The sequence below is a fragment of the Cervus elaphus genome, chromosome 7 (assembly GCF_910594005.1).
Source record: "Cervus elaphus chromosome 7, mCerEla1.1, whole genome shotgun sequence".
NCBI classification, from domain to species: Eukaryota; Metazoa; Chordata; class Mammalia; order Artiodactyla; family Cervidae; genus Cervus; species Cervus elaphus.
Window position 1 is genome coordinate 8,853,232 of NC_057821.1, and position 16,242 is coordinate 8,869,473.

The following is a 16,242-nucleotide window of genomic DNA, read 5'->3' on the forward strand; positions in this document are numbered from 1 at the left end:
TTTCCGGCGCCGAGGCCGGCCTCTCCGCTGCCTTGGTAACCCGCGAGTGCCCGCGGCCTGAGGGCAAGCTGTCGGCCGTGGGTGGCGCCCGGCTTCAGGCCCTTCCAAAGGAGCATCGGGTGCCGCCAAGGGGTTAGAGGCAGGGCCGTGGGAAGGAACCACGCGTGAAGGAAGGAACAGCGCCTGGAAAGAGGGTCCCTGAGGTAGAACTGAGACGTCCCTTTAAAAACACTGTAACGAGTTTATTCCCACACGATTAGACCGGCACCCTGCGTCTGTCGGGCCGACCGACCTGGCCCTCGAAGGTCCCCCTCAGCCGAGCCGCTGCATGCTTCTTCCAGTAGTTTATTTGATCCAACACGTTTTTTAATCTTTCGGACGAAAAAAGGCGAACTTCTTAAATTGAGCACCCTCCAGCGGGCCCTGTGCAGGCGCGGGAGACAGAGCAGGGAAGGACAGGGCCGTCCCAGCCTTCCAGGAGCCAACAGTCTGGGCAGGGAGGCAGGCTTTTAACGACGACTCGCACAATCACTTAAATACAACCGTGGTGAAACGCACCAGCGGGACACGCGGCGGTCTGAGGGGGCGAGGCTGACCTGGTCTGTAGTCCAGGCAGAGGGAACAATGCTCTGGGACCCAGCGGGAGTGGGAGGCCATTGGAGAAAACCATCAGCTTTAGGTGTAATGAGCAACGGGAGGAGGGCGGGAGAGCACTAAGCGGGCTTGAAAAGGTAAGCAGTGGCTGGAGCGCAGGGATGCACTGAGTCAAGGCAGGAAAGAATGGATTTGGCCTCTAGAGCACAGGTTCCTGTCTCAGAGGTCCCTGAGACTATTTCAAGGGCTACGTGAGGTTTAGCCTGTTTTCATAACAATCCTAAACTGTTACTTACCTTTTCACTCTCATTCACTAAAAAAATGTACACTGGCGTTTTCCTGATGTGCACTGACATCGTCCCCACAGCTAATGGAACGTGTTCTTGTGTCTTCCTGTGTATTAAATTGTTCTCAGTTTTGAGTTCTAGTACAATAAATATCTGTGGCTTATAACCTACATAAGGGAAAGCTTTATAGAGTCCTTAATAATTTTTAAGAGATCCTGAGACCAAAAATTTTGAGAACCGCTGCTCTAGAGTCCTAAGGAGGTGAATGCCTTGTGTCTTTTCAGAAAGCGTTTCAGCGGCTCAGTGGAGAGAGACTGGAGGGAGCAGGGACAGAGGGCCTACAATTTTGGGGAGTTATTTCAGTAGCTTAGACCAGAGAGGATGGTGGCTTCCCCAGGATGGTGGTGAGCTGGCCTCACTCTGTTTTCTGGAAGAGAAATAAAAAGGAGGTGAGGAATTCAGGGTTTTAGAAAGCACGGTGAAGTGCTCATGGTCAGTCCAGAGACAAGTGAACGTCATGGGCACAGAGGTGGCAGCAGAAAGAGGCTAACATTTTCTGTGTATTTTAAGCCTGGCAGATACTGCACCAAGTGCTTTTGCTCCTGCATCCTTCAAAGGAGATGCCCTATCTCGTTAAATCCTTCCAACAGCCCTCTGAGGCTCTGCTGACCAGTATGGTAGCCACCACTCACCACAAATGCTCACTGTTGAGCATCTGAAATGTGGCTAGTCCAAACAGGTTTAAAATAAACCACTGCTTTTGAAGACTTAGGATGGAGAAAACATTATAATTTCTTATACTGATGACATGTTGCCATGCCAACATTTTGGATATATTAGATATCTTTTACCTTTTTAATGCAGTCCCTAGACTATGTATTTAACTTTACATATGTGCCTTGTGTTATATTTCTATAGGACATCACTGCCTAAGTCATTTTTCCCCCTTTAGAAAAGGGGGGGAACACCCAAGGAAACAGGTGTAGCCTGTTTGAAGTGGCAGGATTTAATGCAGGTCTGTGTGAATTCCAAGGCTGGATTCTGCCCACCAGGCCAGCAGCCTCCCTCTTGGGTGAGGAGTTGGGGAAAGGGGATAAAATGAGAAGGGAAAAATAAAGGTAAGGGGAGTGTTGTTACCTTTTCCATTGAATTCTGTGTGGTCAGGTAGGCAACTGTGGAGAGAGATTGAGAAGAGATGGGATGGAGGAGCAGTAGGGCAGAGGGATGAGTGTCAGACTTACGGGAGGAGGCAGATAATGCCTTGCCTCTCAAGGGTCCCAGTCTGGGTGGGGCTCACACTCACCAGCCCAGCTCAGTGCCTTCAGGAGCCCAAGGAGGAGAAAGGCAGACAGGAAGAGGCCGATGCCATCCTCCAGAGAGGGGCCAGAGAAACCTGGCAGGCAGAAGGGGCAAGAGAGTGAGTCTGAAATTCCCAGGCACATCCCCCACCCCCACCCCATTTCTCCGTCCTCCAGGCTCTTACCAGCCACCTGCAGGGTGACCTCAGCACTGCGCCCCAGGGCAGGCAGGCTGGGGTGGTGGACCCGGCAGGCATAGCGGGCCCCATGCTGCTCACTGGTGACCGGGGGCGGCTGCAGATGTGCGTAGAGGCTCACAGAGCCATCTGAGTGATGTCTCAGGGCCGAGAGCCACCTCTGGCCCTCAGCCTTCTGAAAGCGACCCTCTGGGCCACCCCGAAGCTCCCACTCCACCTCCAGGCCCTGGGAGGGGTAGAAGTGGGACACAAGGCAGAGTAGCTCTGGGGGCGCCTCCCCAGGAGCAGCCCATACAAGAGCCGCTGGTGTCAGGGTCACCGTCGGGGTTTCTGGGGAGAGAGGAAGAAAGGAGCATGGGGAATTGATCTACACAGTCCTCCCTGGAGTCTCTGTGTGCCCTCTGGCTTCCCCAGTACTGACAGGGGTTTAGGGTTTTCCTCCCAGGGTGGGGAACCCACCATCTCCCCATTGGTGTTTCACAGGAATCTCCATGCCATGTCCCCAGCCTCAGGGACCCCTTCTCCTTCAGATTTGGGAATCTCCATCCCAAAGCCCCTTAGATCCCTAGGAACCCTTTACCCATTGCCCCTCTGACTTCCAGGGACCCCGGTCTATCTCCCCGTATTCACCCAGTACCCTTTCCTCCACTATCCTCCCATCCTGGAGTGCCCACAATCCTAGTGACCATCGTCTACCCATGAGAACCCCCATCCTCTCACTTACTCTGTACAGCAAGCTCCAGGGTGATCTGCCCTTGTAGGTATGGCAGGTGAACGGTAGCCAGATAGGTGCCCTCCTGGGAGGGCTGAACTGCAGGCAGCCAGAAGGTCCCATTTCCAGTCCATGGTCCCCAGGGCTCGTCATCATCCCAAGCAGCAAATGCCACTGACCCCTCTTGGGCAGCTGGCACCTGCCCATTCAGTCCAGGAGTCACAGCTAGCAGCAGGTGCCCCTTACCCAGATGCTGGCGTCGCCACTCCAGCCCAAAGGGAGGCGGACCTGGGGCCAGAGGAGTAGCAGCCTTGGAGGTGAGGGGCACGTAGGCAAAGCTCAAGTCCAGCAAGGCATCCTGTCCCATTTGGATGCGAGGGGTGGGGGTGTGAGTGAAGACAGTTAGGACAGCTGGGGATGGTGCGGAGAAAAGGGTAGGGAGGGGAAGAGAAAGAAAGAGGAAAAAATAGAGAAATTGGATTATGGGGAGGACTTAACTCTTAATTTACCCATCCCTCCAAGGACACTTCCTTGGACACTCACCACCTCCCAGCCCTCCCTGCAAATCCCCTTTGCCCTGGGACGGTGTGGGACCCACTGTGGCTCAGAATGAGCAGAGGGGTCTCGAGGTGAATAAGCGCAGCCTTCAAAGGCTGCTCAGAACACACAGCCCGTACTGCACCAGCCCTGGGGACGGAGGGATCTGAGGGAACTTGTGACACTACCTGAACCAGCCCACCAGTCTCCACATCCACCCTTGAAGAGCCAGGCCTTTCTTAGTTTGCTGGTGAAGACAGTGATGACTCATGACTGTCAATCCTGTGGTGCTATACAGAGCATTTACTAACTCTGGAAGGTTCCGGCTCTAGACCAAACCTGAACAGACCTCTGGGCTCTGCTGAGGCAAGTATAGGCTGGTTAAGTGCCTGGGGCATGACTGCCCTGATCAATCCCAATTCAGCAGCTGTTATATGGCCTTGGGCCAGGTAGTTTACTCTTCAGTTTCATATTCTCCTAAATAGGGATAATGATGATGCTGCTAGCACCATCCCAAGGAGTTGTAGTAGCGAAGGTTAAGTCATTTAATATCTGCTACTGATCTGGGGAACAAAGACACCTATATATAAAAGCTGCTTAGAATAGTGCCTGGAACACAGTACGTCTACAGAAGTGTTTGCTGTGATTACAGCCAGTCATTTGCCAGACAAACATAACATGTCCCAACTCAACAGCATCTCTAGAACATCCCCTGGCCCAGCTCCAGTGCTGGTCTTCCCTGCCTTAAATGATCACCACCAGCCCCCAGGCACTAAAGGCAAGCATTTGCAACCCCTAAGATTCCTTCTAATTCATTCATTCGACTAATATTGATTGAGGACCTAGGATGTTCAAAGTTGATGACAGTGGTGAACGAGAGGCAGCCCCTGCCCTCAAACTGTGCAGTCTAATAAGAAAGACAGACTGCCAAATATAACATGCTATGTGCCATCCCCACCAGGCCCTAATTCTGTCTCCCAGATAGATGTTACATTTGTTTCCGACTCAAGTGCTCATCGATATACATTTAGACAGTTACAGCAGCCTCCTCTCAGATCTCACTCGCCTTCATTTCATCCCCCGCACTATAACCAAATAACGTGGATACAAGTCTGACCTAGGCACTTGCCTGTTTAAAAATCCCAGTTACCTAAGAAGCTAGCAACTAAAAGCAGAGGCTGGAGCTAGATGGCCCAGGTTCAATCCCTAGCCTTGCTTCTTATAAGTTGTGTGTCCCTGGACAAGTTACCTAACTGCTCTGTCTCATATTTCTTCATCTGTGACATGGGTATAACATCAGTACCTAATTCTTATGGTTGTTCAGAGGAATAAATAAGATTATGCCTATAAAGTGCTTAGAACAGGAGTTGGTGTATAGAAAATGTTTAGCTGTTACTATTTTCATTACTGTCATCATCATGGTGAAGGATTTGCAGGGTATCTTGGAAAAATGACTTAATCTCTGTTTTTCCCATTAGTCCAATGACTGATCCTTGCCTGCCTTTTGTAGGAATCAAGTAAAATAACAGGCTTTTGGGAAAATGGCACACACATACATACACATACACATGAAACTTCTGATGATTCCCTATCACTTATAAACCCCAGCTTTCAAGGAACTTGTTAATCTAGCCCCCAACCTCCCTTTCCAGACTTCTCTTGCACCCTAAGAACCAGCCAGGGAGAAGCCCTCTCTATGACCAGCAGAAAATCTGTTGTCACTGGGCTTTTCTTCGCTTTGTTCGACTGCCAGAAATGTCTGGGTCTTCCAAGTGGAAGTAATTTTTTTTCCCCTCTTGTGATTATTCTTGTTTTTTGGCTGTGCCACTTGGCTTGCAGAATCTTAGTTCTATAACCAGAGATTGAACCGGAGCCCTTGGCAGTGAAAGCATAGGAGAGTCCTAACCACTAGACCACCAGGGAATTTCCTACTTTATGTAACTTTTAATCCTAGCTTCTAAGGCCTACAAAGTTAAACTTCTCTGAACCTCATAGGATTGTTTTTGTTCAAGAGAGTAAAAAAAGTAAGCAATTTATTTATTTAGTTTATTTAGTTTAGTTTATTTAAATCCAGAAACACACTTTTGAATTGTATGAATCAATCTGTAGAATTAATAAACAAATCTTAAGCTAACAGTGCTGTTTAATATGGGTTATTGAAGCAATTTTAGACCTGCATTCCACAACCTGGACTCTGTAAAAATATAAATGTAAACACAACATTTTAAACACAACAAGGCCAGAACCTGTTGGTAAAGAAATTTCTACTGTTTCACAGTTTGTATTATATAGGTCTATGCTTTTCTGTTAAAAGTGAATGACAACAACTATTTTAGGGTATTACTGAAAAAATTTAAACCCAAATCTAATCAAGCCTCTAGCTCTAACTATCAATGTATAGAAAACATGGAGGGAGAAGGAACACAGGAAATGACAGGATGAGGAAACAACTGGTCAAATATAGAATATGGGAACATCTACAGAACAAATGACAAATCATAGCATTTAAAGGGATGGAGCAATTACAATAAAAGAGACTTAAGAGATAAAACTGCTGTGGACGGGATGTTTGTGGCTCTGCCTTACCCAACCCCCAATTCATATGTTGAAGTCCTAACCTGCAATGTGACTGTATTTGGAGACAGGAAGTTGAAGGAGGTGATACAAGTTAATGAGGTCTTAGGTAAGCCCTAATCTGATAGAGCTGGTGCCCTTGTAAGAAGAGGAAGAAATAGCAAAGCTCTCTCTCTCTTCCCTCCCTGTGAGGACACAGCCAGAAGGCAGCCATCTGTAACCACAAGGGGAGAGTTCTCACCAGACATCAGCCATGTTAGCACACTGATCTTGGACTTCTAGCCTCCAGAGCTGTGAGAAAATAAATTCCTGTTGTTTAAGCCTCCCAGTCTACGATATTTTGTAATGGCAGCCCAAGCAGATTCAACAACCAAAGAGAAAATACAGACATCTTTTTGATCCTGATTTAAACAAATCAATTGTAAAACAGCATCCCTGAGACAATTGGGAAAAATTTAGTATGGGCCAGAAATTAAACCATATTAAGGAATTATTATTTGTTTTGTTAGGTATGATAATGCTGTTGTGTGTAGGGGGGATGTTAAAGTCCTGATGTAATAGAGATGTTTACTGAAGTACTTATGAGTAAAATAATATGATGGGATACACTTAAAAACACTTCCAAAAAAGAACAGAAGATTGGAGGAGGACAGGTATAACAATTTGGTAGGGCTTCCCCGGTGATCCAGTGGTTAAGAATCTCCTTTACAATGCAGGGAGCACAGGTTCAATCCCTGGTCCAGAAAGACCCCACATGCCTTTGAGTAACTAAACCCATGTGCCGTAATTACTACTAAGTCTGCACTGTGGAGCCTGCGCTCTGCAACCAGAGAACCGGCCGCAGTGAGAAGCCCTCACACTGCCTCTGAAGCAAGCCCACGCCCAGCAGCGAAGACCCAGCACAGCCAAAAATAATAAAGAAATAAGAAATGTTACTCCCATTAACAAATGTGGTAAATATAACAACTATATAAGTAGGTATATGGTGTATGGTGGGTTCATTTTCCTCTTCTACTTTAGTGTATCATTGAAACTTTCTATAATAATTGTAAAAGAATGATGAGAAACAGTACACACACAAAGTATATTAAGAAAGTGTATTTGTCAACAAACATTTTAGAGTACTCAATAACTTATTTGGTAAGAAATAAAGTATAAATAAATCCATACTAGCAAAATTATTGATCTGTGACCCTGGAGAGAGTCTATTTTTAATTTTACATTAAAAAAAAAAAAAAACTTTCATTTTCTTAAATCCCTAATCAAGCAAGAATGTTTGAAAAGGAAGCCTGAGCACAGCAACTGGTTCTCACCCTGGCGGTGGATGAGCTGCAGTAACGTCCTCACCTGGTCACGCCCTGGCTCCCTATCTGCACTGCTTTCAGAGCTCAAGTCACTTTCTGCTCTACAATGCAGTTCAGTTCAGTTCAGTCCCTCAGTCATGTCTGACTCTTTGCGACCCCATGAATCGCAGCACGCCAGGCCTCCCTGTCCATCACCAACTCCCGGAGTTTACTCAAACTCATGCCCATCGAGTCGGTGATGCCATCCAGCCATCTCATCCTCTGTCGTCCCCTTCTCCTCCTGCCCCCAATCCCTCCCAGCATCAGGGTCTTTTCCAACGTGTCAACTCTTCGCATGAGGTAGCCAAAGTATTGGAGTTTCAGCTTCAACATCAGTCCTTCCAATGAACACCCAGGACTGATCTCCTTCAGGATGGACTGGTTGGATCTCCTTGCAGTCCAAGGGACTCTCAAGAGCCTTCTCCAACACCATAGTTCAAAAGCATCAATTTTTCGGCGCTCAGCTTTCTTCACAGTCCAACTCTCACGTCCATACATGACCACCAGAAAAACCATAGCCTTGACCAGACGGAACTTTGTTGGCAAAGTAACGTCTCTGCTTTTTAATATGCTATCTAGGTTGGTCATAACTTTCCTTCCAAGGAGTAAGGGTCTTTTAATTTCATGGCTGCAGTCACCATCCACAGTGATTTTGGAGCTCCCAAAAATAAAGTCTGACACTGTTTCCACTGTCTCCCCATCTATTTCCCAAGAGGTGATGGGACCAGATGCCATGATCTTAGTTTTCTGAATGTTGAGCTTTAAGCCAACTTTTTCACTCTCCTCTTTCACTTTCATCAAGAGGCTTTTTAGTTTGTCTTCACTTTCTGCCATAAGGTTGGTGTCATCTGCGTATCTGAGGTTATTGATATTTCTCCCAGCAATCTTGATTCCAGCTTGTGCTTCTTCCAGCCCAGTGTTTCTCATGATGTACTCTGCATATAAGTTAAATAAGCAGGGTGACAATATACAGCCTTGACGTACTCCTTTTCCTATTTGGAACCAGTCTGTTGTTCCATGTCCAGTTCTAACTGTTGCTTCCTGACCTGCATACAGGTTTCTCAAGAGGCAGGTCAGGTGGTCTGGTATTCCCATCTCTTTCAGAATTTTCCACAGTTTATTGTGATCCACACAGTTGAAGGCTTTGGCGTAGTCAATAAAGCAGAAATAGATGTTTTTCTGGAACTCTCTTGCTTTTTTGATGATCCAGCGGATATTGGCAATTTGATCTCTGGTTCCTCTGCTTTTTCTAAAACCAGCTTGAACATCTGGAAGTTCTTGGTTCACATATTGCTGAAGCCTGGCTTGGAGAATTTTGAGCATTACTTTACTAGCGTGTGAGATGAGTGCAATTGTGTGGTAGTTTGAGCATTCTTTGGGATTGCCTTTCTTAGGGATTGGAATGAAAACTGACCTTTTCCAGTCCTGTGGCCACTGCTGAGTTTTCCAAATTTGCTGGCATATTGCATGCAGCACTTTCACAGCATCATCTTTCAGGATTTGAAATAGCTCAACTGGAATTCCATCACATCCACTAGCTTTGTTTGTAGTGATGCTTCCTAAGGCCCACTTGACTTTGCAGCTGCTGCGCGGGCGCAGGAGGGCCGAGAGGAGCTATTCCACGTTCAAGGTCAGGAGGGGCAGCCGTGAGAAGATACCCCATGTTCAAGGTAAGAGAAACCCAAGTAAGATGGTAGGTGTCGCAAGAGGGCATCAGAGGGCAGACACACTAAAACCATAATCACAGAAAACTAGCCAATCTGATCACATGGACCACAGTCGTGTCACTCAATGAAACTAAGCCATGCCATGTGGGGCCACCCAAGATTGTCGGGTGATGGTGGAGAGGTCTGACAGAATGTGGTCCACTGGAGAAGGGAATGGCAAACCACTTCAGTATTCTTGCCTTGAGAACCCCATGAACAGTATGAGAAGGCAAAATGATAGGATACTGAAAGAGGAACTCCCCAGGTCGGTAGGTGCCCAATATGCTACTGGAGATCAGTGGAGAAATAACTCCAGAAAGAATGAAGGGATGGAGCCAAAGCAAAAACAACACCCAGTTGTGGATGGGACTGGTGATAGAAGCAAGGTCCGATGCTGTAAAGAGTAATATGGCATAGGAACCTGGAATGTTAGGTTCATGAATCAAGGCAAATTGGAAGTGGTCAAACAGGAGATGGCAAGAGTGAATGTCGACATTCTAGGAATCAGCAAACTAAAATGGACTGGAATGGGTGAATTTAATTCAGATGACCATTATATCTACTCTACAATTAACCCATGACAAATCTGATGAGAATGTTTCTGAAAGTAGACTCTACATCTGATCACCTCTGTGACCCTTAATTGTGTTCAAGGCCACCCCAGAGATTCTGATTTAATTCACCTGGAGTAAAATTTTTAAGGATTCTTATTTGCAGACTGAACTGAGAACTACAGGGCCCTAATTTATTCTTGGTGATAAGAAACATTTATTAAATCAGTGAATAAATTAACAAAGTGTCTCCCTTGATTGTCACAACAACGGGAATGCAGATGGGAAATGCCATCCACATTTTACAGTTGGAAAAGCAGATTCAGAGAAAAAGGGACATTCTTACCCTACCTCATGAAACCAACAGCCTTAGAAATATCCCTCCCCACTAGAGACAACTACCGTCCCCACAAGGAGCAGTTTGCCTCTGTCCCTGCCCTGGGCAAGGTCTAGGGACAAAGAATGGAGGTGGAAGCAGAGGTGAGGATTGTGTAGTGGGTGCTGAGTCCCATGGGTGATTCTCTCAGTGAGGAGAATGTCAGGGAGAAGTTATTGGGGAAGGCAGGGTGTAGTGCTCAGTAGTGGTTAACCAGCAGGTCAGGCTGTATCATTTCCATAAAATCACACAATGTTTAAGAATTGCCAAGGACTCTGTTCCCATCACCCTCCAGAGAAGAGCTCCAAGAAACCCAAATCCAGGTCGCATCTTCCCCACTTTTGCTTTATCCGCCCACTCCCTGCGCCCAAGACCCGAAAAGTGCCCAACCCCTGGGCCTCGAACCGGGTTACACAATGCGGCAAGTGGTCCTTGCAGCCTGAACGACCAGGTTCCCCGCCGCTTCCCTTCCATGAACTCAAGCCCACCATTCAATGACCACAGAGTCAAAGCATCATCAGGAGCCACAAGAGGAGTCTGTCAGGGGAGGTTAATGCGCTTGAGGGCAAGAGCCTGTCCTTTGCTGATTGCTCCAGCGCCGGATGTGGGCGCCGGTGGGGCGTGAAGGCAGTTGGTTGGTTTTTTTTAAAACAGGGTGAACAGCAAAGGTGGCGCCTAGCAAGATCTCGGAGGAAAGGAGCAAAGTTCCTGCTTCTGAGACCCTCCCCAAGCCCTTCGTCTAGCGAGTTGCTTAAGGTCTGCTGCTGCTGCTAAGTAGCTTCAGTCATATCCGACTCTCTGCGACCCCACAGACGGCAGCCTACCAGGCTCCTCTGCCCACGGGATTCTCTAAGCAAGAATACTGGAGTGGGTTGCCATTTCCTTCTCCATTCTTAAGGTCAGGTGTCCGGAAGCCCCGCGTCTCTCCAAAACCCCGCCCCAAAACGCATTTTATTTTAGATTAGGTTGGGACTAGATGAAGCGGTAAAGACATTTTAACTGGAACTGAACTGCCTTGATTTACAAATAAAGAAACGGAGACCCGACTGGGGAAGCGACTCGCTGAAGTCCGCAGAGCGAGTTAACGGCTGATCTGGACCCTTACAATCTACCCAGTAATCTCCCATTCCCCTCTGTAGCTACCTGTTGCCATGGTGATGAGAGCAGGCTCCGGCTGAGGCTCCGACTGTGGTCGAAGGAGGCTGGAGAGGCTGAGGAACGGGCTAGACATGCTGACCATGAGCCAAGTCCCGTCCAGGGCCCGCGGGCAGCTCTGCTCCGGGGTCAAGCCGCTGAACCATTTGGCCGAGGCTGGGAGCGGGACGTAGAAGCTCATCTCGCAGCGTGGCGCGGGGGCGTCCCGGGGATACCGCCTGAAGGCGGCCTGAAGGGTGCCCGCGGGGTCTGTGAACGCAGAGAGAGGAGCTGCAGGCGTTGACTTTCAAAGGTGCAAAGGTCGTGAGAGACTGAGAGGGAGGATCGTTTCACTTTACAGCTGGGGGAAACTGAGGCCCGAGGTCACTGAGACCCAAAGGGCTGGGGGGTTTCAGGGGAGGCAACAGAGTTGGGAGCGAGTCCGGAATGACTCACCGTGAACTTTGAGGTAGCGCTCTGGGGCGAGGTCCGGTCGGGGAGGTGGGCTCTCCGTGCCCTGGCGCAGCAGCAGGGCAGCGGGTTTCTTGGCCAACTTGCCCCCACCCGCATCCTCCACGAACCAGCACTCAATCACCGCTGGTCTGGCCGAGACAGCGGTCGCCAAGCCTGGGGAGAGGGGGCGCGAGTGAGGGCACGGCCCCAACCTCAGGTGACCCGACCTCCCCCATCCCCGGACGTGGCGGGCTCACCTCCCACCGTTCCCTGTGCAAAGAGTCACGGGGGTCGCTCACCCAAAGCCACAGCGAGGAGCAGGGACAGGCGCTTCATGGCGCTCGGATTTCTCAGCTCCGAAGCCGCCTCTTCCTCCTTTCACTTTCACTTTCCTCCAAAGGCCAGCAGGTGGGGCGGAGGCAATCCCCTCTCAGGTTACGCGAAAGCTCGTGGGAGGGAGGTTCTCTCCCCGCCTTCCCCCCTCCCCTGCGCCAGGCGGGGATCCCAGAACATCCTCTCCAGTTGGGGAGTTCCAGTCTGGGGACCTCAGCCCCGCCCAGCCCTCCTGGACCACCCAGCGCCGCAGAGTCCGGGAGCCTTCCCACACCCGAGGCGCCCCCACCTGTCCCCCCAACCCCGAATCCACTTCCCTGAGAACCATTACTCCACCTTCCCCCACCTGTGCCAGGTCCCAAGCAGACACATCGGGGTTGTCGGGAAGCCAAATGAAATGACCAATAAATATTTTAATCACTGTTTAGAAAAAATAAGATTTAAAATAAAAACCTGTACTCCTACGACTTAGTCCCTCCTTGTCTCCATTCCCCCCTCTCCCCAGTGAGAATTGAGTTGGGGGACCTCCAAAGTGGGGGAGGAGAGATTAGGGTAGAAATAAAGGGCACATCCTTTTGGGGGGCAGGCTATATTCTAGGACAAGGGTGGGGCTCTAAGGCCTGGTCCCCACAACTACACAAACACAGACTTCAGGTACAGACTACAACCACCTGACCCTTGACCCAGTGACTCCTGGATGCTCAACAAGCCCCCTCACCCCCACCCCCACCCCCACCCCACGTGCGCCCTACTCGGGAGCTGGGGCTTCTGTGCACCCATCTGCAGGGAAGGAAGGGCTGAGTTACAGGGATACTTTGGGGAGGAGGGGCTGAGGAGTGGAATGGGGTAGCCCATGGTGCGACGCGGTTCCCCCTCCAGGATATATATACAAGTCCATAGAGACAGGAAGACAGTGTGTTGGGACACCACCTAGGGTCCACAGCGCCCCAGAGTCGTGATCCCTAATCTCTCTTCCCGGAAAGCTACCCCAGTGGGCCGCCCCTTCAGTTTGCTCCGCCGCCCCCACTGAAGCCCATTTCCACCTTGTGGACACTTAGCGGGGACCAGACGCATCGGCTGGACGGGGGCGTGGCCCCACTCGCCTCGTCGCCGCTGCCCCCGCCGCCTCCGGGGGACTCTCTCTTGGGCTGCAAGGCCGGTCCGCTGGGCCCGCCCCCGGGGCCCGGTCCAGCCCCGCCTCCTCCGCCTAAGTGGTGCCGTCGCTCACAGTGTCCCCGGTGGCGCATGAAGCTGTCTCGCCACATGAACTTCTTAGCACAGACACTGCACTCGTAGGGCTTGAGACCTGTGTGCGTCTTCATGTGCTCCGTCAGGTGATGCTTCATCTTGAACTTTTTGTTGCACACGGGGCAGTCAAAGGGCCGCAGGTTGAGGTGCATGTTCACATGACGATCTCGCATGCTCTTGTGGGAGAAGGCCTTCCCGCAGTGGCACAGAAAGATCTTATTTCCATCCCCACTGCCTGTCCCTCCAGGGGTCCCACCGGTACCACCTGGCCCTCCCAGGGCCCCTGCCGATGTGCCCCCCAGGGTCACCGCCCCGTGTTCAGCTTGGTTCCCTGGTGGCTGTGAGGAGGAGGAGGAGGATGAAGAGGATGGGAAGACTAGGATCTGGTTGCCCTGCATGTCCAGTGGGAGCAGGGGCCTTGGAGGGTGAGCAGGAGCATAGGATGAAGGGGTTGGTCCCCCTGAATCATCAAGCCCTGCCCCAGGACCCCCACCTTCATAGGGACTAAAGTCATTGGAGGACTCACAGAAATTGACCTGCTCCTCTCCCTTGTCGGGAGGCTCAGACAGGGTCCGGACATCACTTATGCTAAGGGTAGCCTCAGGTCCTCCCCCTGCTGGAACCCCGGAGCCACCCCCCAGCTCTTCATCTTCATCATCCTCACAGGTCAACACCAAGTCTTCCTCCTCCTCATCCTCTTCCAGGTCTGGGTCTTGAGGAGCCAGGGGTGCCGATGCCGGGCAGTTTCCTCCCCGCTTCACATATACCCAGTGTTTCTGTGGCACAATGCTGGGGGGTGCATAGGTGGGCCGGCGGAGCCCAGCCCCAGGGACCACTGCACCCCTCCCATCCCCACCGTCATCACACAGCTCATCTGCCTCCAGCAGCAGTTTGACAGAGGTAGCACCCCCACTGCCAACCACAGGGGCGGGGAATACAGGGCCGCCCGCGCGGCGCTCCCCACTGCCCACTGCAGAAGCTGCAAAGGCCTCCTGGGAGGAAGATGAGAAATCAGTGGACTCCCGGGGGCTGAAGTAGTTGCTGCTGCTGGGGGATTGATTCTCACTGGCCCGGCTGGAGGCATGGGAGCGCACAGAACTCACAGTGGCAGGGGCCACCGTGCCCCCACTCCCTGAGGGGACCCCAGCACCAGGGACAGTGACGGACGTGGCTGCAGCAGTGGTGACGGTGGTGGTGGCAGCTGAGGCCCGGCCTTCTCGGAGGAGTTCAGTGCACTTATCCACGATGTGCCACATTTGGAGCACGGACCCCACTGTGAGGAAGTTAACAATGTCAGCAGCGGCCATGCTGAGGCGGCCAGTGTAAGCTGAAGCCAAAACAGTCTCAAAGGCTCCTGGGTCCATGACGCTGGGCAGCGAGATGGAGGTCATGCCCTTGAGTAGGACCTGGTCGTGGAAGTAAGGGGAAGAGGCAGCCAGGACAGCACGATGAGCCCGGAACTCCCGTCCCTGCACCCGGATGGACACATCACAGAGCTGGCCCTGCAGCCGCTGCTGATTGAGAGACTCCAGGAGGGCACTGGTCACCTCTGGGAAGGACACATGCACCACCGCCGCTGCAGGCAGGGGCAGTGGTGGCGGGGCCAGTGATAGAGGCAGGGGGAGTGCTGCCCCGCTGGGAGACAGAGGAGATGGCTCCATGGTGTGGAGGGAAGGGGTACCCCCCCAGCCACAGGAACAAGGGAAGGAGAAGGGCGGCCGGGGGGGTCTCTGGAAAGAAAAAGAGAGACGAATGATAACATCTCATAATGACACAGCCCTTTACAGTTTAAAAACACATTACATTTATTATCTGGGTAACCCCCTACAAGGATACTATAAGGTAGGCACTCCTCTCAACCCCATTTGACAGATGAGAAAACTGAGGCTCAGAAAGATTAAGAGGTTATTCAAGGTCACACCATTAAGTGGCAGCACCCACAAACGCAGGAGTCCTAACTCCAAATCCAGTGCTCTTTCTTTGGAGGTTAGAGAAATAAGGTACTCCTGGGGACTGGGGTGACTCCCCTCAGAAATTCCCATTTGCCTGAGAGCCCGACTTAATAAAATTTACCTTACTGGGGTTTTGTACACTTTTCTTGGGTGGGGGGGGCAGGTCGGTTCTGGCATCGAAAACCATTTCCCTTTAGGCCATGCCCCTGGCTGGCCACGCCCCTTGCCCCCAGTTATCCCTAATCGCCCATCTCAAGACCCGCCCCGTGGCCTTTTGGCTCCGCCCCTGAGTACCCCCGCCTACATAGGACCCCGCCCCCCTCTGCTCCGCCCCAAGCGGTACTTCGACCTCCTCTCCCACCCGGAAGGCGCCCCCCAACCCCGCGCGTCCCCGCTTACCGGGCCGCGCGCCCCCGGGCCCCCCCCGCCCCTCACTCGGCGGCCAGAGCCGCAGCCTGGGCCCCTCCCGCCGCCATCTTGCGCCGACTCCCTCCGCCCTCCGCCTCCGCTCCGCCTACCGCCCCTCAGGCTTTAAAGGCACAGGCGGGCACCCCGCCCGAGCCGCTGGGCAATACTCGGCCGACTCGGCCACTTCTCCTTTAAAGAACGGCTGCTTCATTCCACCTTAAAGGTTCCACGTCTCGTACGCCGCTGAAGACTCGGGACTCGGGTCTGCCGAAGCTCTCATTCCCCTTTAATTTGGTAAGCCTGCCTCTTCCTATTGGCGATGGGTCTAGGCCTTCGCTGCTTGGGCTCCGCCCCTGAACTGTGGCCATTAGCGCGTTTACGATGTCTAACCGCCCTGGTCGCCCAGCTTCTGACAGTCCTCCTGAAGCCCCGCCCCCCACCTCTGGTCCTGGATTGGCTAGATAACCTTGAGTCGGCCCCTGATTGGCTTTTTTATTGCTGCCGCTCGAGTGGGAAAGAAAAGCACGTTCAGGAGGCAG

At 51.5% G+C, this 16,242-nt stretch overlaps 2 protein-coding genes across 2 annotated transcripts; both read right to left on the minus strand.

The window, feature by feature from the left end:
* Positions 1 to 221: 221 nt before the first annotated feature.
* Positions 222 to 12,631, minus strand: LOC122696935 (TAP binding protein). Its single transcript, XM_043907146.1, has 8 exons — positions 12,062 to 12,631; positions 11,766 to 11,936; positions 11,319 to 11,579; positions 3,101 to 3,499; positions 2,365 to 2,706; positions 2,185 to 2,274; positions 2,019 to 2,053; positions 222 to 1,308 (listed from the first exon to the last, which is right to left on the minus strand). Exons 1-8 carry the CDS (start codon positions 12,096 to 12,098, stop codon positions 1,297 to 1,299), a joined length of 1,347 nt encoding a protein of 448 aa, XP_043763081.1. The 5' UTR covers positions 12,099 to 12,631; the 3' UTR covers positions 222 to 1,296.
* A 361-nt stretch (positions 12,632 to 12,992) lies between these two features.
* Positions 12,993 to 15,840, minus strand: ZBTB22 (zinc finger and BTB domain containing 22). Its single transcript, XM_043907145.1, has 2 exons — positions 15,695 to 15,840; positions 12,993 to 15,073 (listed from the first exon to the last, which is right to left on the minus strand). Exon 2 carries the CDS (start codon positions 15,002 to 15,004, stop codon positions 13,100 to 13,102), a length of 1,905 nt encoding a protein of 634 aa, XP_043763080.1. The 5' UTR covers positions 15,005 to 15,073; positions 15,695 to 15,840; the 3' UTR covers positions 12,993 to 13,099.
* Positions 15,841 to 16,242: the final 402 nt, after the last annotated feature.

What these genes read in the sequence shown, in the direction of transcription:
- ZBTB22 (XM_043907145.1), bottom strand. Translation starts at nt 15,004, where the DNA reads ATGGAGCCATCTCCTCTGTCTCCCAGCGGGGCAGCACTCCCCCTGCCT.
- LOC122696935 (XM_043907146.1), bottom strand. Translation starts at nt 12,098, where the DNA reads ATGAAGCGCCTGTCCCTGCTCCTCGCTGTGGCTTTGG. An exon ending in CCTGGAGCTTGCTGTACAGA is followed by an intron (nt 2,707 to 3,100) that starts GTAAGTGAGAGG and finishes CTCTCTCCCCAG; the next exon opens with AAACCCCGACGGTGACCCTG. An exon ending in GGTCACCCTGCAGGTGGCTG is followed by an intron (nt 2,275 to 2,364) that starts GTAAGAGCCTGG and finishes TCTGCCTGCCAG; the next exon opens with GTTTCTCTGGCCCCTCTCTG.